Source organism: Glandiceps talaboti, chromosome 18 (genome assembly GCF_964340395.1).
Source record: "Glandiceps talaboti chromosome 18, keGlaTala1.1, whole genome shotgun sequence".
In the NCBI taxonomy this organism is placed as follows: domain Eukaryota; kingdom Metazoa; phylum Hemichordata; class Enteropneusta; family Spengelidae; genus Glandiceps; species Glandiceps talaboti.
Window position 1 is genome coordinate 23,292,135 of NC_135566.1, and position 23,381 is coordinate 23,315,515.

General features: G+C 38.3%; 1 protein-coding gene across 3 annotated transcripts in view; it reads left to right on the plus strand.

Moving 5' to 3' along the window:
• Positions 1-247: 247 nt before the first annotated feature.
• The window catches only part of LOC144449132 (uncharacterized), a 53,975-nt gene continuing 30,841 nt past the window's right edge, over positions 248-23,381 (plus strand). For all 3 annotated transcript variants that reach the window (XM_078139593.1, XM_078139595.1, XM_078139594.1), the window contains exons 1-4: positions 248-749; positions 7,703-7,897; positions 14,474-14,574; positions 16,608-16,753. In XM_078139593.1, the coding sequence (XP_077995719.1) occupies positions 692-749; positions 7,703-7,897; positions 14,474-14,574; positions 16,608-16,753 (500 nt within the window). In that variant the 5' untranslated portion in view covers positions 248-691. The remainder of the gene's footprint in view (positions 750-7,702; positions 7,898-14,473; positions 14,575-16,607; positions 16,754-23,381) is intronic.

The following is a 23,381-nucleotide window of genomic DNA, read 5'->3' on the forward strand; positions in this document are numbered from 1 at the left end:
TGCGGTCTCATCATCAACCGTAAGTTCGCTTTACTTGTAAAGATAAAGTTCTCTTGTCTTCTAAAGACGCTTCCTTCAAGGGAAAGTTGGATGTTTCCTGTTTACATTTATGAAATAGTGTCTCGATACGGTAATAAGTACGCCAAAATCATACTACATTACGGTGCTAGCTGTCACGTGGGTTGCATCGGATATATGCCTGTTTGAGAGTGTACCCCCGGTGACCTCAATATCAATGGAACAACGACACTCGTAGTCACGACGTCGCGTCGCGAATGCATATCATAGCGAATTTGCATTATTATCATGAATACAATTACAAGTTACAGTGGGCTGCCTCACGTTTTGTATTTCATTGCCAACGCGACGGTGACGATCATAGTAGTACGTGAAGACGTTTCCCATTAGATATCGATCAGTATACAGATATATGTATATTTATGCTTTGATCTGTGAAATTCAAAAGCCGTGATCCACTCCGCCCGTGCCACGCAGGCTCGCAGCAGACTGTTATATGTTTCGCATGGCAACATAAAGACATAGGTCAGGTGATCAATGCGTTATCGCTTCATTTTGAAAGCAACAGATTTCTCCTAGTGCTGAACACTGAACCAATTGTGAGAAACATCGTAGTCTCGGAAAAAAATGTCTCGAGGCTTCGTCAACCACCAAGAAGGTTCGTTTTAAGATAATGGGCTGTGGTTCTTCTGTGCAACAACGATCAGATCGGAACTCTATCAAAATCAACGGTAAGAAGACATACAATATAACATATAAGTAAACATACTTCCAGCATGCTTGGATTCCTTTGTTCAAAGCTCTTGTCCCTTGTTCATCTCTAAATCTACACGCAAGAAATGTGTAGTGTTGGTGATCTGAGATCATAGATAACGTTCACTATATTGTGGCCCTCCTTGCAGACATAATATTAAATTCCCCGGGAGGATATTCATAAATAATAAATAAGTTCGTGACTTAATATGATATTTCCGACAGGAGGGGAAAACAGTCAGAAATCGAGTCCCAACTGAGGCTGTGCTAGTACATTTACGTGTACATGTACGTGGAGTAGATAGACATCCATAACCACATTGAAGAACTGTATGATGATCGATGCATAGTGTATGTCTTCAATCTTTTACATTTCTCAAAAAATTTAAACCTGGGGCCACCCCCCCCCCCCAAATTAAACTTAAGGATTTTTGTGGGCCCCTGCTTTACAGATATTTATATAATATGCAATTATAAGGTGGACAATTAGTCTGATATTTGGTGGAAATGTTCTTAGGGATTAATAAATTAAGAATTGTTCATGCATTATCATTTCATCAGTAATACATGTATATGCACATTTGGTCTAAAATGTGTCTCGTTGTGTAAAGTACAAAAAAAACTGGTGACAGCACACAGCCCTGTGGCACACCTGTATTAAGTGTTATTATGTTGGATACTTCATAATTAGTGAATCAGTTGAATTTTTATGAATTTTTAAAAAATGACAGAGTCTTCCTTTTCTACGGGAGTCAAATGATTCCATTAGTGATGCCATGGTTTCATCTCTATCTGTTTTGTTGACATTAAAAATGAAATATGATACAGGATTGCAGGACTAATGATAATGCCAAATAGATAGTGATTAATTGAAAAAAAAACCCGCATTGAAAATATCATTTATCAAAACTCTAGCCTCAATAGTCAGTTTGTCTGTTATTTTTGCTCTAGTCAGTAACCAAGGTAACAGCAAAACAAAACAAGTTGATAAAATTTAATCAAGCAATGTTTTCCTAACAATTAGTAGTCCTGGTAAAAGCTCAATCTGATTAAAATCCGATGTAGATGTCGGCTAATCGTTCATTGCTATTTTACCTTCGTTATTTTGCCTGAATTGACCTTCTTGGTACATGTTTACATTTTTTAGCCTGATCACTTCTCTACATCTGAACTGGCGCACATGGAAACAAATTTCTGCTCAGTGGGACACACAGCCAATCAGGTTGCGTCTTACTTGTCATGGGCATACATGTACGCATTGAATATCAACAAACATTGAATATCAACAGGAAGTCCAGTAATTGAACACTAACACGACCCTCAACACCGAAGGGGCAACTTGTTCTGTATACAAGCAGGAGTAACGAAATATGTGCACCACCTGCAAGGAGGTCCATAGACTATTAAATTAAAATAATGTATCAGACGATGTTATGTCTACTACAAGTTGAATGTTGTTGACAATTTATGGACAGTGTTTTTGGTAAATTTGTTCGAAAATTGAAATTTGAATTGCCTCAAAATTATTTTAGATCCCTAGTTTATTTCATTCATCATTTAAATTATCCAGTGTTAAAGCTGTAAGACACTGGAATTATTTATAGCCAACCTCAAAAATCCTTCTTTTTTTGTGCATTTCCCAGTCATTATTTTTCTGAGATTTTGTGTAATTTTTATAACAGTAGATTTTTTGTAAAATGTTGACTATAATATAAAAGTACAGTATTTTACCAACTTTCTGTGTAAAATGTGTTTTATAGTGAGACATCATATGAAACCACTAACCACTTTATTACATCGCTAAAACAAAACTGCATAGTGAAGAGCTGAACAACTGAACCACTTCTACATGTTACCAAAATGAAAAATAAAAAAAACAGCAGAGCTATTCTGACCGATAGGTCGCTTGTTAGCACAACTGAACTGAGGTTCAGTAGTCCTATAGCGATCGACTGGCATCTGTGTGTGTGTGTGTGTGTGTGTGTGTGTGTGTAAACGACTTAAAGTCAAAAACTGCCAGACCGATTGCCATGATATTTTGTGGGTGCATTACCTTGGGTGTGTAGTTGAGAAACTTTTCAAATCAAAATGATCTTATCACCGGTGTGTGACTTGGGTCAAAAAATGTGATTTTTGGTCAAAAAGCTTAAACTCCAAAAGTACCCTGCAGATTGGGCTGAAATTCGGGTGAAACATTTTTCAGGGTGTTTATACTAAGAATTGTTCATGACATGATGGTCCCATCAGTGATATGCAAATTCGGGCTAAAAATGTGTCTTTTTGGTCAAAAATCAATAATTCCAAAACTACTGAGCAGATTGGGCTAAAGTTTAATGGGAATGCATCTAGGGAAGTATAGATGAAGAAATATTAAGGATACAATGATGTCATGAGTGATATGCAAATGAGGTGTGAAAATGTTCATTTTTAGTCAACAACTTGTATCTCACAAAGTACGAGGTCAATGAGACTGAAACTTGGTGAGATGTTTTTAGAAGTGTTATTATGCACATTTTCTTCAAAATAATTTGACACAATTGGCCCTAGCAACCATGACCATGCCCTTAGCAACAACCAAATGGCAGTATATTTTGGTCAAATGACAATATCATCTGGTAGGCAAGTAAGTATACATTAAAAAAATGTGTGCAAAAATCCCTAGCAACCATGACCACGGCCATAACAACAGCCAAACGGTCATGTATTTCACAAAGATAACAACAGGGATTAAAAGACATTGAATAAACATTCAAAAAATGTATGTAAATTTGCCTAGCAACAAGACCACGCTCATAGCAACAGCCAAATAATCATGTATATTGCAAAGATAACAGGAATTGAAAGACAAATGAATAATCTTTAAAAAAAAAAATGTATGCAAATGTGCATAGCAACAAGACCATGCCCATAGCAACAGCCAAATCATCATATACATTGCAAAGATAACAAGAGGATTAATAGACAAATGAATAAACATGTAAAAATGTATGCAAATATGGCTAGCAACAAGACCATGCCCATAGCAACAGCCAAATGATCACTTATACATGTATTGCAAAGATAATATTAGGAATTCATACACAAGTGAACAAAAATATACACAAATGTATACAAATATATCGAACAACATGACCACGCCCAATGAGCCAAATGATCGTGTATAGCGCAAAGATAGCAACATGGTTGGATAGGCAACTGGATAGTCATTCAGCAAATGAACACCTATTGTTAGCATAGACTAGCATATGGATAAACATTTTTAAGAAGTGTACAGTTGTGCTACAATGCCATTGGTGGTATTTTTTAACAGGTGATTGTATCACACCAAATATCTTGTTACTTTGATAATGTACATGTAAGGTATTTGTTGTCAAAGGTAACTTGCTAGTAATAGTAACAAACACACAAGAAACCTGATATATGGAACATCGTCATTTGATGACATTCAATTGTGATGTGTTCAATGAATAAAGTGTCCCAGGACTTAAAGGGAACGCCACTCCAAGAAATAGAGACTTTTTCAAAACCATTGGTTCTTGAGAGTAATTTCATCATTTTACATCAGCTACAATAGATTAAGAAAACATCAACTTGTGCCTTTTTAGGGTATCTTTGCTATGGGCTATTGCATCATGGAAGTCAGTCAATGATTGCACACTGATTATTCATGACAGCTGTTTTACACTAAAGTGTGTAGCATTTTGTACTCATTGGTTATGGAAATTTAACCCTATGGGTGCTGGGTAATTACAATATATGTCTGGTATATACAATATAGCTTGTATAATACAAACTTGAAAGTCATGTATACACTACTTTCAAAACATTCAATTCTTAGAATGTGTTACAAATGTAAAGTTTCGCCTTTGTTTTTAGCACAACTGAACTGATAAGGGTTCAGTAGTGCTATAGGCATGGCAGTCTCTCTCTCTCTCTCTCTCTCTCTCTCTCTCTCTCTCTCTCTCTCTCTCTCTCTCTCTCTCTCTCTCTCTCTCTCTCTCTCTCTCTCTCTCTCCCTCCCTCCCTCCCTCCCTCCCTCCCTCCCTCCCTCCCTCTCTCTCTCTCTCTCTCTCTCTCTCTCTCTCTCTCTCTCTCTCTCTCTCTCTCTCTCTCTCTCTCTCTCTCGCGGCTCTATATCTATGATTTTTCAAGCCCACTGAAAGTTAGTTGTCAAAAATGTTGTTCAAATGCATGCCTCATATTCTCAGCCCAGGAAAGCTTGCAGTCCTCGACTACACTTGACTTTCATGATCCCCTACATACCCGGGATATGCACACCCATTTCCACAGCAAATAAAAAATGAAATTCAAACCCACACAACATACATGTAGCTTACATACTGAGAAAGTTTACATACTTCATAGTAAGCATCATAACAGTTTAACAATTTTAATACAGTGAAGTCATATGGTATTATTGCCCTACTTCGTCACTGGGTAAAGTGTATACATTCCTATTTCGACTGACAGACGTACCATCTGCTCCAAATCCTATAAGCTTCTAATTCTGCTTCCAATTTCATCAACTTTGTCACATATAGTTTTTGTCGCACTAACACAACCATATGCATGTGCGTGTTGAACTTCCTTCTGTTCCACCACAAGTTTACTGGTCGGTTTGTCTACTCATCACATGTAGACTATTTGAATTCACACTCCTTTAATCACTACGGGAAAATTGTCAAGATTTTTTTGAGTGGCGTGCCCGCACTGTACACTAATTATATTGAGGTCAATGTATAGGTCACCAGTTTTGGTACATTGTTGCAAAATTTTCTTCATAGGCTAGGCTTGGTCTATTTTCCATATCTTGACCACATACATCTCAGTATAAATGATAGATTATTACACTTGATAAATATGTGAGAGTGTATTTATTTTCTGAGATACCAAGCTAGATACTAGTATATGATTACAAGCCTTGCAACAAACAGCGGTTTGTTATTGGGAGAAATCGGAAAAGAACACAGGAAAAAGGAGACGGTTCGAGGACAATATAATACTTCCTAACTTCTAATCGAAAATCTAAAAAGTCACGATTTCTCTTTATTCATCTGCGCATTAGTGTGTGAAATTTGAAAATGATAAGTCCATATTTGACGAAATTGAAACGATGATAAATATTTCACCTGTTTGTGAACTCCACGTTCATTGTAAACCTATTTTAAAGTTGGTATGAAGTTGAAAAGTTGCCATTTTTTTAAAAGATTAAATTGATACACACTTTTAGTATATTATTCTACTTCCTGGAGTGGACTGAAAGGCTTGTGAAAGAAACCGGATGTGTGGCACATTAAAAAATTAATGTCCCAAATTCGGTATTTTTTTGTGTTGATGGATGTACCAAAACAAACTGTTGTAAACATACTGGCATATACATAATGGCGATGGATTCAAATCTTCATTCAACGCACATACCTTTCGACACTGACAGGTGTTCTGAGGACACACTATTGGACAGGTAACAAATGAAGTGCTCTACTATAGATCTGATGATTTTTGTAGTGATCTGTGATGCAAACAAAATCCACTCTCTGGCCTTCATACCAACTTTTTAAGGCCAAGAAAAAAAAATTGTTTTCTGGTGAGTTTGCATCACTTAAATACCCCACCTCGATCTTCTTTTTTCTTTTGTTTGTCCAGCCAATGCAGAGTGCAAATCCAAGGGAAAACACAAAATAACTCTCCCTACATCAATTGCTACTTCAGGGAAGACAACTTGCAGAACTAATCATGAACAATTAACAAAAAAATTTGCGTCATCACACCACATTAGGCAACGTTTCCTGACCAGAAACAACAACTTTCTTTTGAGTGGCCACCATGTTTAAAAGCTAAATTGATAATATTTTCAGAGCAGATGCTCTTTGGTATCGCAAATGTATGTACCAAGTTACATGTATCATGAACTTGAAGCGTACATTCTTGAGATATAGCCTAAGTACCAAAAACAATTGCTTATTGATATTAATAGGATGTTTATCAAACCCTAATCAGTTCTTGCCATCACCCTACAGAACACATCTACAAAATTTCTTTTGAATTGAGCCAGCTGTTTCATAGAAAATGGTGATATAGACACACACAGAAACACACACACACAGACTTTTCAACTCTAATACAAAACCACTGGACCGATTGCCATGATATTTGGTGGGTATATTACCGTGGGTGTCTACTTGGGAAATTGTTCAAATCAAAATGGTCTTACCACCAATGTGTGATTTTTAGTCAAAAGACTTAAACTCCAACACTACTCAGCAGATCAATCTGAAATTCTGTTGGAACATTCTTAGAGGTGTTTATGATAAGAATTGTTCATGACATTATGATCCCATCAATGATATGCAAATTAGGTGTAAAAATGAGTCTTTTGTGTCAATAATATATAGTGCCAAAACTGTAGAGCAGATTGGGCTTACATTTTCTGGGGATGCATATGGGAATGTGTAAATGAAGCAGTATTCATAATGTGATGATCCCATCAGCGAAATGCAAATTAGGTCTAAAAATCTCAATTTTGGTCAAAAAGATAAATCTTTAAACTGCATCGTGAATGGATTGAAATTTCTTGGGGGATGTTTCTGGAGGTATTGTTCTGCAATTATTGTTGAAAACAGAATTAGCCCTAGCAACCATAACCACACCCTTAGCAACAGTGAAATGACAATGCATTTTGCAAAGATAACAATAGGGATGGGTAGGTAAGTGACTAAAAGATTCAAAAAATATATTCAACTGGCAACAGGACCCATAGCAACAGATAAATGATGGTTTATATTGCAAAGATGAAAATGGGAAGGGTAGGCAAGTTACTAAAGATTCAAAAAAATTATGCAAATATCCCTAGCAACAAGACCGTCTCCATAGCAACAGCCAAATACAGTCGAGCTACAATGTCATCAGTGCTATTTTTGTTTATTGTTTACAGTGATTGAACCCACCAGCATTGCACCAGAACCCAGTGACATTGAACCATACTCACTACGCAGAGAAAGCAACGGAGTACAGACTATACTTGAAGAAGAAAACAAAATGGCATCTGCAGCTAGACCAAGTATGAAGAGTTATGATGCAATGATCAGTTACCACCAATCTGATGCCGATTTTGTAAAGTACTTTTCAGGTGAACTTTTGACCTGGACAGGGTTTTCACTTTTAGTTTTAGTTTTTACTTTTAGCCCCCAAAGAGCGGAGCCCAACAGGGTTTCTATGCTGGGCTCTGTTCGTCTGTCCCTCCCTTCTTCCGGCCATCTGTAACCACCTGTATCTCCAATATGCATGTGCCAATTTCAACCAAACCTTGTACTAATGTCAGATGTTATAGAGCGCATATGCACGTCACTTGGTTTTACAACCCTAGCGACAACAGTGAAATGGTTGACATATCTGTCATAAATAATCACACTTTGCCCAATAACTCTTGAATTTTAACAAATAGAGACTTCATTCAAGTGTCTTCACCCATATTATCAATGACGAGCTTTCTAATGACACATTGAACTTTGACCTTGACCTTAACCTTCAGGTCAACTACCCATATTATTGTCCAAGTTGTATGTATATCTCTGATATGCATTGACTGATTTTAATGTCAGATGCTAAAGTCTGCATATACACATCACCGTGACTTCGTTTCACAAAAACAACGATAATAGAAAAATGGCGGCTATACATGTATTTGTCGTAAACAATCACACTTTGCCCAATGACTCTTGAACATTAACACAAGGAGACCTCATTCAAATGTCTTCTCCCATATTATCAATGACGAGCTTTGAAACTTTGACCTTGACTTTGACCTTCAGGGTCAAATAGCCATATTATTGTCCAAGTGTATATGTATATCTCTGATATGCAGTGACTGATTCCAACCAAACCTGGCAATGTTTGTCAGATACTATAGCCTACATATGCATGTCACTTCGTTTTACAACCCGTACAATAACAGCCAAATGGTGGCCATATTTGTCATAAGTATTTACATTTTACTCAGTAACTCTTGAACCTTAACAGATGGAGGTAACATTCAAGTGTCTACCTCAATTTTATCAGTAATAACCTTTGTAATGAGACCTCAGTGTTCAAGATCAGAGGCCAAAAATTTGTTGAAATACATTCTGTGGCAAGCACAAGCCATGTGATTTCAACTCTCTGCCTGCTCAATATCAGGTACAATATTTGTTTTTAGATGACCTTTGAGTTAAGGTGAGACATAAAATTATCATAGTCTGATTCATACAGACATGTAAAGTCTGTGAAGTGTGTTTGTGTTTCTGTGTTGCAATCTTTAAGACAATGCTGACATAGTTGAAATTGTCCACGGCAGGATCTACACATACAGATAAAAAATAATCCCTTTTTGGTGTTGAGTGGCTGTATCTTTCTAATTGGCATAATCGCCATGACATTATTGCTGTTTTAACTGGAAGCCAGCAAAATACTGCACTGACTCAACAACTTGTCATTGTAGTCTCAGACTAGAGGAAAGGATTCCCTTACATTTACCTTGACATTACTTCAGGCCATACACACCTACCAAAATAGTCAGAGTATATTGTCACAATTTATATCTAGTCAATACTGTATATGTCAACCCAAGTCAGAGTATATTGTCACAATTTATATCTAGCCAATATTGTATATGTCAACCCACACACTTTCAACATAACTTGCCAAATACACAGTCATACCTACGCACACTATTATAACAAACTTACTCCAATCATATATCCTCAGTCCTTTCTTTAACACACACACATGAGCACAAATCATGCTTCCATTTTCTATACATCACTCCTCACACATTTCAGCAATTACATTACTAAGTACTCTAACATTTCAATCTGTAACTGTATTAGCTCTGCTGTCAGCGAAAGCTGAAAGCGTAGCTTTAGGTATAGGTGTGTATAGGTATAGAGTATAGGTGGAATCATTGGTGTTCGTCAAATTTTTATATTTTCATCATCTTCTCCAAAAGTTACAGTCAGAATTCTTCGATATTTGGTGTGCATGTTCCCTGGGGGGAGGCTATTCAGATTTGTTCATGCCAAGTTGATCTGTGCCATTTTCAATTTTTTATGATTTTTTTCAAAAAATGACATTTTCATCATCTCCTCAAATACAACTTGTCAGATTGCTTTGATATCTGGTGTGTTGATGCGCAGGGAGTAGCTTACTCAGATTTGTTAATTTCAAGTCAGCACATCTTCATTTTTATTTTTTATGATTTTTTTCTTGTAATTTAACAAAAAAATAATATCATGTTAATGAGCATTGTGACCAACGCCATATTGGAAATCAGTTGACGAGACTTTAAGTACTTTGCCACTTTTCAAAAGACACTATTGACGTCAAACAAGCAATGTAATATGTGCTATACTCATAATTCTACGCATTGGGCACCCAAATGACAAGTGTTTGTTCGAAACAGGGTTGTAAACTTCAAATCCAAATTCGGCACCCCTTCTACATAATCAGCCAGTCCGCAACATCCTCATTTGCATACATCTGTCCTGTGACTGTTACACTTTGAATGGCTGCTCACGGGCCTTATTTTTCGGTATTTTCAACTCGCCGTAACTTTCACTAGAGTCCCCCATTTTAGATACTGATAACGCCTAAACCTCAACTGACATCTCTTCTTTCGTGCCAGCAAAATAAATATTGGCAATACATTTAGGAATACCGATTTTCCGACGAATTCGGGATGCATACTTGAGGCCTTGAAATTTCAACCCGGTTTTCGCTTGAGTCATAGTTTCCTCAATACGGACCGGAAAGTTTACAAATTTCACAAAAAGGTGGATTTTTATGTGTTTTAAATAACCATGGCAAGTAAATTTAGTAGGATCGTTGTGTAACGGTCCGGACCGTTCAAGAATTTTCGGTAGAAAACGACTGATTTGACCCGGAAGTTGAAGCTGGCTTCGTCTGACCGGGCGATTTTCCACAACCAGCAGCAAGCAACGTGGGAGTTCTTGGTACTCACTAAAATCACACTTCAGACCCACTATAAAAGTTTGATGTTTTCAGGTAACATGTAACTTGTGATTAATTCTATATTGTCGTGCAATTTGGAGTGACAGTCTCGAATGAAGACAACTTGTGTAAACAAGGCATGCCTAGGCCATAAGGCGTGCGCAGTACGTACAGTGAATCAACCAAACTTTGTTTATTGGCCGACAGTTTACACATAAACACAGATAACTAGTGTTAGTTATCTGTGATGTAAATGACATGAACATGTCTTGCTAATTCCAAAATGCAAATATTTGGCAAGTAAAAATAATTAAAATAATTACAACTTTAATTTGGCTTCAGACTTTGCATTATGTTTTGCGTATATTTCCCCGTTTTACGTGTAAATCCGAAATGGTTCTCTCTAGTCATGTCAGTGATCATACCGGGCTGCTTTGAGTACGAGCGAGGTGAAACATGTTGAGGTATTTTGTTGAGAAGTACATGTAACAGTTACTTTAAGTGGTTTTGTTAGCACAACTGAACTGAGGTTCAGTAGTGCTATAGGCATTGTGAAATGACTGTGTATGTATGCAGGTGTGTGTGTGTGTGTGTGTGTGTGTGTGTGTGTGTAAATGACTTAAAGTCAAAAACTGCAAGATCGATTGCCTTGGTAGTTGACAGGGACATCACTTAGGATGTGTAGATGGGAAATTGTTCAAATAAGAATGATCGCATCAGAGATGTACGTTTTTGGTCAAAAAATGTGATTTTTGGTCAAAAAAAGGTAAACTCCAAAACTATTGGCCAGAAATTTGGTGGGAATGTTTTTGGGGTGTTTAGTTTAAGAATTGTTCATGACTTGTTGATCCCATCAGTGATATGCAAATTAGGACTATACATGTGTCTTTTTGATAAAACATCTGTAATTCCAAAACTACAGAGCAGATTTGACTGACATGTGGTGGGAGACTTCTTAGGGATGTTTAGTTTAAGAATTGTTCATGACATGATGTTCCCATCAGTGATATGCAAGTTAGGGCTAAAATTGTGTCGTTTGGACTAAAAGTCTAAAATAATTGAGCAGATGGGTCTAAGATTTGGTGGAAATGTTCTAAGGAGTGTTTAGATTAATATGTAATCTTCATATGATGATCTCATCATCAATATGCAAAATTTGAGCTAAAAGTTTTTTGGTCAAAAATCTATAATTCCAAAACTACTGAGCAAATTTGGCTGAAATTTGGTGGGAGGGTTCTTAGGGTTTTTAGTTTAAGAAATTGTTCATGACAGACATGATGATCCCATGAGTGATATGCAAATAAACGCTAAATTGTGTCTTTTTGGTCAAAAATCTGTAATTCAAAACTACTGAGCAGATTGGAATTAATTTTAGTGGGATGCCTATAGGGCTGTGTATTTAGTACATGAAGATGTAGTCAATATGATCATCCTATCAGCAATATACAAATTACTGGTAGGTTTATTAAAAACCTCAATTTTGGTCAGAAACTTATCTCTATAAACTACATGGTGAATGGGGCTGAAATTTGGTAGGGATTTTTCTGGTGGTGTTATCTGCAGTTTTTGTCAGCACAACTGAACTGATAATGTTCTTCAGGGTGTTTATATTAAGAAACTGTTCATAACACGATGATCCCATCAATGATAATTGATATCCAAATTAGGGCTAAAATGTGTCCTTCTGGTCAAAATTCTATTCCAAAATTATTGAGCAGATTGGGAACGTTCTTAGTGGAGTTTAGATTAAGAATTGTTCATGACATGATGATCCCCAACAGTGATATGCAAATTAGGTCTAAAATGTGTCTTTTGGTAAAAAATCTATAATAATTATTCCAAAACTACTGAGCAGATTAGGCTGCAATTTGACGAGAGCATTCTTAGGTATGTTTAGATAAAGAACTGTTCATGACATGATGATCCCATTAGTGATATGCAAACTAAATGTACAAATGTGTCTGTTTTGTCAAAAACTACTGAGCAGATTGGGCTGAAATTTAAGGGGGATGCACCGTGGCATGTGTACATGTAGATGTTAAAATGACATCATCTGGTAGGTAAGTAAGTAAATATTCAAAATGTATACAAATGTGCCTAGCAGCCATGACCATGCCCATAGCAACAGCCAAACAATTGTGTATATCACAAAGATAACAACAGGGAGGTATACTAGACAACTTAATAAACATTCCAAAAATGTATGCAAATGTGCCTCACAACAAGATTACACCCACAGCAATGGCGAAACGATCACATATATTACAAACAATGGATTAATAGGCAACTCAATAAATATTTCAAAATGTATGTAAATGTGCATAGCAACAAGACCATGTCCATAGCAACAGCTAAATGATCGCATATATTGCAAAGATAACAAGGATTAATAGAAAACTTAATAAACATTCCAAAAATGTATGCAAATGTACATGTACCTAGCAACATGACCATGCACATAGCAACAGCTAAATGATCACATATATTCAATCAATCAAACAAACAATTTATATAGCGCCTGAATCCATTACTCAGAATGTTCAAAGGCACTTTACAGGACACTAAAAAGAGTTCTTATCAAAATGCTCTCATATAAAGATGAGTCTTAATGTCTTTCCTGAACTTGTCCAGAGTTGGTGATTGACGCAGAGCAGCCATGCTGCTTTTGACCGATGTCGTATTGGAAATAAGCCCACTAGACTGAAGTAAACAGCCACTTTTCAAAAGACACCATTGACGGCTGCAACCAAGCAATGTAACATGCTGTAGAATTTTACACATTGTGAGCCCTTAACAACAAGTGACCAACATAAATCCTAATACTGCACCCTTCTACCAGAGCTGCCTTCTACAGAATGGTGCATTTCAGGAAACAATATGGCGTGCAGATAGAATGTGCTGAGGTCTTGGTGAACAAAAGGTTTTAACCTGAAATGATAAAAGAACTTAATTGATCATAACTCAGGTTATATAGGGTTTGTAACATTCAAGTGTCTTTACAAATCGACTTTTAATATCGATTAGACCTCTAATTTTGGTCCGGGCAGTCCATATGTGTCTGGGCTGTATGTTGCATAATATATGATAAAACATTATGCGTATGGTACGGTAGTGCAGTGCACAAGTTAAGTTCCATGAGATGAATGATAGTGTTAACTTTCAACCTGACAGAGACACATTAAAACTATACATCATAGGATGACATCACAACTTGACCCAAGTTCAAAACTATGGAGAGTAAAATGTACATCATAGGGTGACATCACAAGTTCAAAACTATGGAGAGTAAAATGTACATCATAGGGTGGCATCACAAGTTCAAAACTATGGAGCGTAAAATGTACATCATAGGCTGGCATCACAAGTTCAAAACTATGGAGAGTAAAATGTACATCATAGGTCACAAGTTCAAAACTATGGAGAGTAAAATGTACATCATAGGTCACAAGTTCAAAACTATGGAGAGTAAAATGTACATCATAGGTCACAAGTTCAAAACTATGGAGAGTAAAATGTACATCATAGGTCACAAGTTCAAAACTATGGAGAGTAAAATGTACATCATAGGTCACAAGTTCAAAACTATGGAGAGTAAAATGTACATCATAGGGTGACATCACAAATATGGTATGACATAATATGGTGTAGAAATTATCCACTGTAAATGGTGGTCCTAAATTTATCATATTAATAACAGGTGGATTTTTTTCATTTCTTGCAGGTGAATTGAAGAAAAATAACATTACTGTTTGGAGGGAAGATCCTAAAGATAAAAGCAAAGAATCAGTATCCCATAAGGGACAAGCCATTGTAGAATCTAAGGTAACTTTAGTATAAACAAAGTGATTAGATAGTACCTACTACTAGACCGATAAGTCAATGTGATAATTACCCTGAGGCACATTGTTATCATACTTGTAGACATTGCATTCACATACAAGACAGTAATATCACTTGGCAAATATATTTGATACTTCTTATGAATATGTAAACTTACAGCTGATACACTACGGTACATGTATGAGTGGACCATTCCCTACTGTAAACTTACAGCTGACACACTATGAGTGGACCATTCCCTCCTGTAAGCTTACAGCTGACACACTACATGTATGAGTGGACCATTCCCTACTGTAAACATACAGCTGACACACTATGAGTGGACCATTCCCTACTGTAAACTTACAGCTACACACTACGGTACATGTATGAGTGGACCATTCCCTACTGTTAACTTACAGCTGATACACTATGAGTGGACCATTCCCTACTGTAAACCTTCAGCTGATACACTACATGTATGAGTGGACCATTCCCTACTGTAAACTTACAGCTACACTACATGTATGAGTGGACCATTCCGTACTGTAAACTTACAGCTGACACACTACGGTACATATGAGTGGACCATTCCCTACTGTAAACTTACAGCTGACACACTACATGTATGAGTGGACCATTCCCTACTGTAAACCTACAGCTGACACACTATGAGTGGACCATTCTCTACTGTAAGCTTACAGCTGATACACTACATGTATGAGTGGACCATTCCCTACTGTAAACTTACAGCTGATACACTACATGTATGAGTGGACCATTCCCTACTGTAAACTTACAGCTGACAGACTATAAGTGGACCATTCCCTCCTGTAAGCTTACAGCTGATACACTACATGTATGAGTGGACCATTCCCTACTGTAAACCTACAGCTGACACACTATGAGTGGACCATTCCCTACTGTAAACCTACAGCTGACACACTATGAGTGGACCATTCCCTACTGTAAACCTACAGCTGATACACTACATGTACATGTATGAGTGGACCATTCCCTACTGTAAACCTACAGCTGATACACTACATGTATGAGTGGACCATTCCCTACTGTAAACTTACAGCTGACACACTATGAGTGGACCATTCCCTACTGTAAACTTACAGCTGATACACTACATGTATGAGTGGACCATTCCCTACTGTAAACCTACAGCTAATACACTACATGTATAAGTGGACCATTCCCTACTGTAAACTTACAGCTGACACACTATGAGTGGACCATTCCCTACTGTAAGCTTACAGCTGTCACACTATATGTATGAGTGGACCATACCCTACTGTAAACCTACAGCTGACACACTATGAGTGGACCATTCCCTACTGTAAGCTTACAGCTGATACACTACATGTATGAGTGGACCATTCCCTACTGTAAACTTGCAGCTGACAGACTATGAGTTGACCATTCCCTACTGTAAACCTACAGCTGACACACTATGAGTGGACCATTCCCTACTGTAAACTTACAGCTGATACACTACATGTATGAGTGAACCATTCCCTACTGTAAACTTACAGCTGACACACTATGAGTGGACCATTCCCTACTGTAAACTTGCAGCTGACACACTACGGTACATGTATGAGTGAACCATTCCCTACTGTAAACTTACAGCTGACACACTATGAGTTGACCATTCCCTACTGTAAACCTACAGCTGACACACTATGAGTGGACCATTCCCTACTGTAAACTTACAGCTGATACACTACATGTATGAGTGAACCATTCCCTACTGTAAACTTACAGCTGACACACTATGAGTGGACCATTCCCTACTGTAAACTTACAGCTGATACACTACATGTATGAGTGGACCATTCCCTACTGTAAACTTACAGCTGACAGACTATGAGTGAACCATTCCCTACTGTAAACCTACAGCTGACACACTATGAGTGGACCATTCCCTACTGTAAACCTACAGCTGACACACTATGAGTTGACCATTCCCTACTAAGTTTTATTATATCCTTGGCTTTAAGGTTTGTTATATTCTTGCTCTACAGGTCTTCATAATCATATTGAGTCGAGAGTCAGCATCCAGTAAGACATGCCAAGATGAGGTGGCATTGGCCTATATATCTAATAAATCAATCTTTCCTGTAGCTATGGAGCAGTTTGCCAATCTTTCTAAATACTTAGATTTTGGCATGTAAGTATCAACTTACACCATCAAGTACACTAATCCCAGTAGCTGTAACTTTATGGCTATTTTTCTGTAAATGTTTGCCATATTATTTAGATCTTTAGTTCAGTAGTGTGTGCTATGCAAGCATGATTAAAGTGTCTGTCTCGTTGTTTGTCTGTGTGTGGATGGACAACTTAGCCTCAAAGTAAACCCAGAATTCAACTGAATGTCTTCGGGGGGCATGGAGTTTTAAGTTTTTTTTCCTGCACATAATAAATATTTGCTAGAATACAAAAATCTTGGTTATAGTATAAGAAATCCGAAAGGACTTTGTGGTATCAATTAATAAGTATGTAGTAGAACAGACAATGGTTTTTGAAATGAAATTATTTACATGTACAGTTCAGTTCATTTATTCCAGTAATAGGGCCTTGGCCCATAGTACATACCGGTATACTGTAATTACAAAGTAAATACATAGTGAGATGGACAGTGACAGGAAAGCATTTTGACACAACTACTGGTATACTTTTCAGAATGAAATTATTCAAATCTACAGAGATACACATACATACAGACATACATTTACCCATGCATACTGAACAAATGTTAAGATTGCTTATTGGCATCATTTGAACATAATAACATTTTGTTTAGAGTGGTCATTCTTTTGATGGATATCACTATGACAGTATTATTTATATTAAATCAGGATATTAATTCTAAAAAACATTTCAAACTTGGATAAAAAAGTAGGAAGCTGTAAATCACAGTTGAATGCACTGCTCTCTAGTCTTGTGACAAATATTCAGGAAATGTCTTCAAATATGACCAGCAACATAACCACGTCCATAGCAACGGCCAAACGGTGGTGTATTTCACAAAGATAACAACAGGGATTCTCAGAGAAGTGAACAATCATTCAAAATGTGTATGCAAGTATGCCTAGCAACAAGACCATGCCCATGGCAACAGCCAAATGATCACATATATTGCAAAGACAACAACAGGGATTAATAGAGAAGTGAATAAACATTCAAAAAATGTAAGTAAATGTGCCTAGCAACAAGACCATGCCCAAAGCAACAGCTAAAAGATCATGTGTAATGCAAAGATAACAACAGGGATAAATACACAAGTGAATGAACATTTAAAAAATGTATGTAAATATGTCTAGCAACATGACCACGCCCATTGCAAAGGTAACAACAGTGTTGGATCAGCAACTGGATAATCATTCAGCAAATGAACACCTATACCTAGCATGGATCAGCATGTGCGTACATTTTTTTAAAAACTGTACAGTTGTGCTACAATGCCATTGGCACTATATTTACTTTGTGTATTTGAACCAGCAAAGTAAAATATTTTTTCTTAGACACTCGGATGAAGATGTAGTCTTCGTGTTTCAGTTTACTTGGTTAGCTAGTGGTAGATTGCTGACATCTCAATACTGGCCGGCAATAGCTGTTGTAAGCTTTGTAAGCTAATACAAGTGTCACCACTAGTGTCACCGTACACAAATATCACCTCTGAAATATCACTTTCAGTCCATTTCTTGCGGTGGAATTTGTCAGCCTTTGTACATGTGTAAACCCTGAATAGAAAATGTGATTTCAAGGCTTGGGCAAGTTGTTTTGAAAAGTACTTGTCCCAAGGGGCAAGGAGAATTTCGTATGAAAATTGATCAGGGATGTGTTTTTGCCTGTGTTCATGCTGTACTTACACTGCACATGTCTGATAGGACTTTGGATACATTGTATAACCACAGTGCCAACAAGTCTTGAAAATTATAACATTGTAGCAATATTGAGAAGATGTCTTTCTTGACTGATCACGTTTCAAAACAATCTGGACCAGCTGTCCTTGATGTACTTTGTTTACCTATATCAAGAAAACATACCTGGAATGACCAGTGACTCATTGAATATTGTTCATCAATAGCAAATTACAGCATGATTTTTCAGGTTTTGGGTGTTTGAATCAACTGCAAATTTTGCAACTTACAGTGATTTTATTTGGAAAATATTACTAGGAAAAAATAAACAAATCCAATTGGGAGAAAAATAGTTAATGTGGATGAGGAAGAGAAAAAAATATATTGACATGGTGCAAAGGAAATACTGAGAAAGATTTCATGTGTTGAAATAAATGTCCATTTTTTTATATTGATAACTTATAAATGAAAGTGCTGAAAAAGTTGTGATTATTTTAACAACTACTTTTTACAGGTGAACAAAAAATTGTATGCTTTGCTATAGTATGAATATTAATTAGGCCATGACAATTAATATCATCTACAACTCCTGTGTATGGAAGATCGGTAAGGACTGCGACCTGCGAGTTGCAAAACTGCAACCTGCAAGTTGCAAAACTGCGACCTGCAAGTTGCAAAACTGCGACCTGCAACATGCGGGTTGGAAAACTGCCACCTGTGACTTGTCAGCCTCAATTTCTCATTCTCTTGTAATACTAGAGATTAGGGTATTTATTGTCAAAGAGATGCAGCGACTTTGAAAACCATACATTTTGGAGTACATACATGTACACATATAAACGGACATTTCCGAGACAACCCATCCATGATCAGTGAACTCGCCCACGTTATTACATTGCCTCATGTGTTGTCTTCTCGTGAAGCCCTTTCTCATTCGATCTCTGTAAGTTCGCGAGTACGAAAATATCAGATCACTTTCGATTAGAATTCAATAATTAGGAATTAGAATGTTCCATTTAGTTCATTTCAGTGACATTTTATATTTAGAAAGTAGTGTGCTGTAGGTAGAAGACACGAGACAGGGTGTGTTCACATGTAAACATGGTTTTTCATCACCCTAATTTGCAGCTCCGACATCAATATAAAAAAAACCTTCTTTTTTTTTCCGACCAACTCCTGAGTTCAACACAGCAATATTGTAAGGTTTGAACGAATATCAAATGTTCCTCATGGCGTCTTAGACCAGTGTTCTGCCTTGCGACATTGCCCCCCCCCCCCCCATAAATTACAAATGACGCAATAATTTTCCCACCTTGCGTCGCTTTGGCACATTCATTTTACGGCAGACATCAAAATTATCTAAGTCCAGGGCCTGTCAATCCCGCAAGAAGTGTACTGACTCCATAAGGGACAGTTTTGTTGACATCATATAAGATACAGTGACAACGCACAGTTCTATGTTAACATAAAAAATGCCACAAAAAGATCAACTTTGATAAACTTAATCTACAAATTGAAACATTAGAGGGAGTAGATGAGACGTTGAAATGGATGTCTCTCGTCACATGTTTTGTCTACCGTCACTGTCGCGACCTCTGACAGTGAGTAGTCACTGTGACACTGACGTGTGCGAAACACTGAACTTGCTACCGGAAATCGGAACATCTATCTGCCACAGCTCAGAAGCCTGAGTAAACCAAATTTATGGGACAGGTTGTGATTTTCATTTGTTGATGGGTTAGATTAATGGAAACAAAATGAGTACAATCATGTATTTTGATTCCGAAAAAGCTGTGTTAGGGGATCGTGTTGCATGATGTTGACAGTGACACCTAAATGTTGGGCACCGAATCAATGTGTGATCACTGGCATGGCCACTATAGATGGCCAATGCATGTGCGCCTGGTCAAACATGAAGATTGAACTTGTTGTGCAAATCAGAAAATAATAACTTTGACGTTGTTGATAGTTTTAGTTCAAGATTTCTGAGTTTCAAGGACACCTAATGTCAGCTTTCCATATGAAGTTTACTGTATGTAACTAATGCTGTCATTTGATATAGCAGGACCAAATCATTATACATCAGCCAGTAACGGTAATTAATGAAAAATAAATTATTTCAAAGTTTGTTTGACTGTATTATTTGTAAGTTTTTCGTTCACATTTGGTAATTTTTAAAGTCAGGGATTTTTTTTCTTCAAAATGTTGGTTTTTCTTAACCTCGTCATGAATTTGAAGAGGGAATGATAAACACAGCAGTGTACTAACAGTTCTAAAAATGAAACAAGTGGTTACAAGATTATGAATTCTTAAAGTTTTAATTCAATCATATGTTCACGGTGACTTATTTTGAAGTTGTTCTTTGTCCTTGTCTGAAAAAAGGAATTATAAATTCTGTACAGACAAATACCCACCTTTTAGCTTACTTTTGGGTGTCCCTCTGCTTCCCCTTGTGTATTGCCAAATATAAATTAATGCCTCCGGCACCCTGTGGCCTGTCGTCCTAGTGGTCACATGACCTTGACTAGCCAATCCCCAGTATTCCTTGGCAAATCGACGAATTTCGTAGAATAGCTAAAGGACTCTGCAAGTTTTATCGTCTTGTGCCAAAATTGACACGAGTTATCTCCTAATAAGCGGTGGACACTTCGCTGAATACATGTACCTCAGGATTCCAGCTAAGTCGTTCCTTTTTATTCTCGTGTGTTGCGTCTACGTTTCGTGGACACCTTACTTTTCTCAAGTTCGTTGGCGCCTCATTTGGTAAATCGGGCACCATTGTTGTACTTGTTTATTTTTTTTTTAGCATTTGAACTTCCTTCACAATGTCGGATCAGTCTCCCATAAGTAAGTGTGGCCACCCCATCGTTGCGGGAGATGGCCATGATCTTTGTGCAGACTGCAGATCCTGTCGGCCCGACCAGACATGCGATTTCTGCAGTAACTGGACCGATCTTCAGTGGAAAAAGTTTTCAGAAAGAATTAGCGAGATCGAGGATGTCATCCCTCAACGCACGTCTTTGCTTGTCGAGTGGACTTCCTCTACGGTAAGTATTTCCAAAGAAGGTAAGTCCGTTTCTCCTTTTCAGGAAAACCGCCTTTTTCAAGGCGACAGTTTTACCCCATTAGGGATCCTGGAGTGCCTGCGGTTGTTGCCGCACCATCCCGGTCGAACCCACATAGGGATTTATGCTCCGCGGAACCCGATCTATCGCCCGATAGACGGGATCCATATTACCTCCCTCTGCGTTCCCAGCCCGATGACGGACAGGTTCGCCCGATCAAAAAATACGATCGTTCAGGGAGAGGCAGAACATATCCCCACTACGGAGGTCAGGGACATTTCCTTTGGTCAAGGTCAAACCACTGCTGCGGTACATAGTAATTTACCACAGGCGGCAAATTCGAGGGGACAGTCCAGATACCGGACACCCATCGATTCTGTGACCGACCAAACAGGAGTACAACCTGGAGTTTATTTCTCTCCTTGGGGACACTCCTACGTTCCTTATAACCAATTTTCTGTGACAAACCCTCAGTATTCCATCAGTATACAGGGGTTCATCCACAGATAACTGGGAACGCTGCCTTTTTACCACAGGGAGCAGTACCCTATTTACCACAGGGAACAGCACCCTCTATGGTACCCAGTGTTCCCAATGCCTGGCAGCAAACCATTCAACATGGTTTTCAAGGGCGGACTCCACCTGTTACTAACCCCACACCGGGCCTAGTGACAATGAGCCCCCACCCCCAGGGGAACCAGGAGGCCGAAGCAGGAAGTCAACCTTCACCCTCTTGGCCGTCTCGTTCCAGTAGTAGGTGTACTACTCGGGATAGAGCGTCATCATCCGATCATTCCGTCTCAGGGTCAAGACACGGTGATCGGTCACGCTCCCCACATAGAGACCTTCCAGATTGTTTTGATCGTTTAACTCGGGAAGGACGCAGGTCTCCACAGGTATCTAAGGATGTGTTGGAGATCCATGCCTCTGATGACGATTTTAGCGACATGGAATCCCGTTCTGAAATATCAGTTGGGGCAGCCAGTCGCTGTCCGTCAGCGGCCACTACTCGTGATGAAGTGGCCTATGAAGAGGTAATTTCATGGATTTACGAGCAGTTTCCCGACTGTAAACGGCCGGCTCCACCCAAGCCGCTTGAATCCCGAATGTTTCAGTCGCTGGGGGAGGAGTCGCGAGCGTCATCTTACCCTACTACGTCTCTTCCTTGGGCCGATTCAGTCTCGTCTCGACAAGCACAAATTGAGAATGAACTGGCAGGTATGAACGACAGGGATCCCCTTCCACCGGGTCGATTCCCATGGTTCAAATCCAGGTCGAAGTCTTACCAGGTTCATACATCTGAACCATGGCTAGGGTATCCAACTTTGGAGAAGGAAGCAAGGTTAGTTGACGACAACTATACTGCTTTCAAATCTTATATGGTTTCTCGCTCCTTCGTGAGGTCCATGGGTGAATCGTTGTCTAAGAACATACGCATTCTATCACACCTGGACTGGTTTATCGCCACGGCGATTGAGTTGACTAAGAGTGGTCCTGTGTCAGACACGCAGAGCAAACTCCTCCGTCTTTTTTGCTCAGTAGCGACGAGTGTGACTGATCTCATGGACTCGTCATTACGTCAGCGGGCATCGCTCATTTTGTCAGAACGTGATGCCTTCCTTGAGCGACTAGCACCGAAATACACCCCCGAACTAAAACTAGAAGCTAGGGCTAGCAAGACAAGCAATTCTAGATTTTTATTTGGGGGCTCGCTGAGCGAGATGGCTAAGCAAGCTCCGACCGCAACTGAGAGGGATGCAAAATTTACAAAACCCCCTCAATTCCAGGCCACTGCTATGCCTAAAGCGCCTACGTTTACTCCGACTACAAGACAGCAACCACAAAATAGTGGATACAAGCGTCGAAGTCA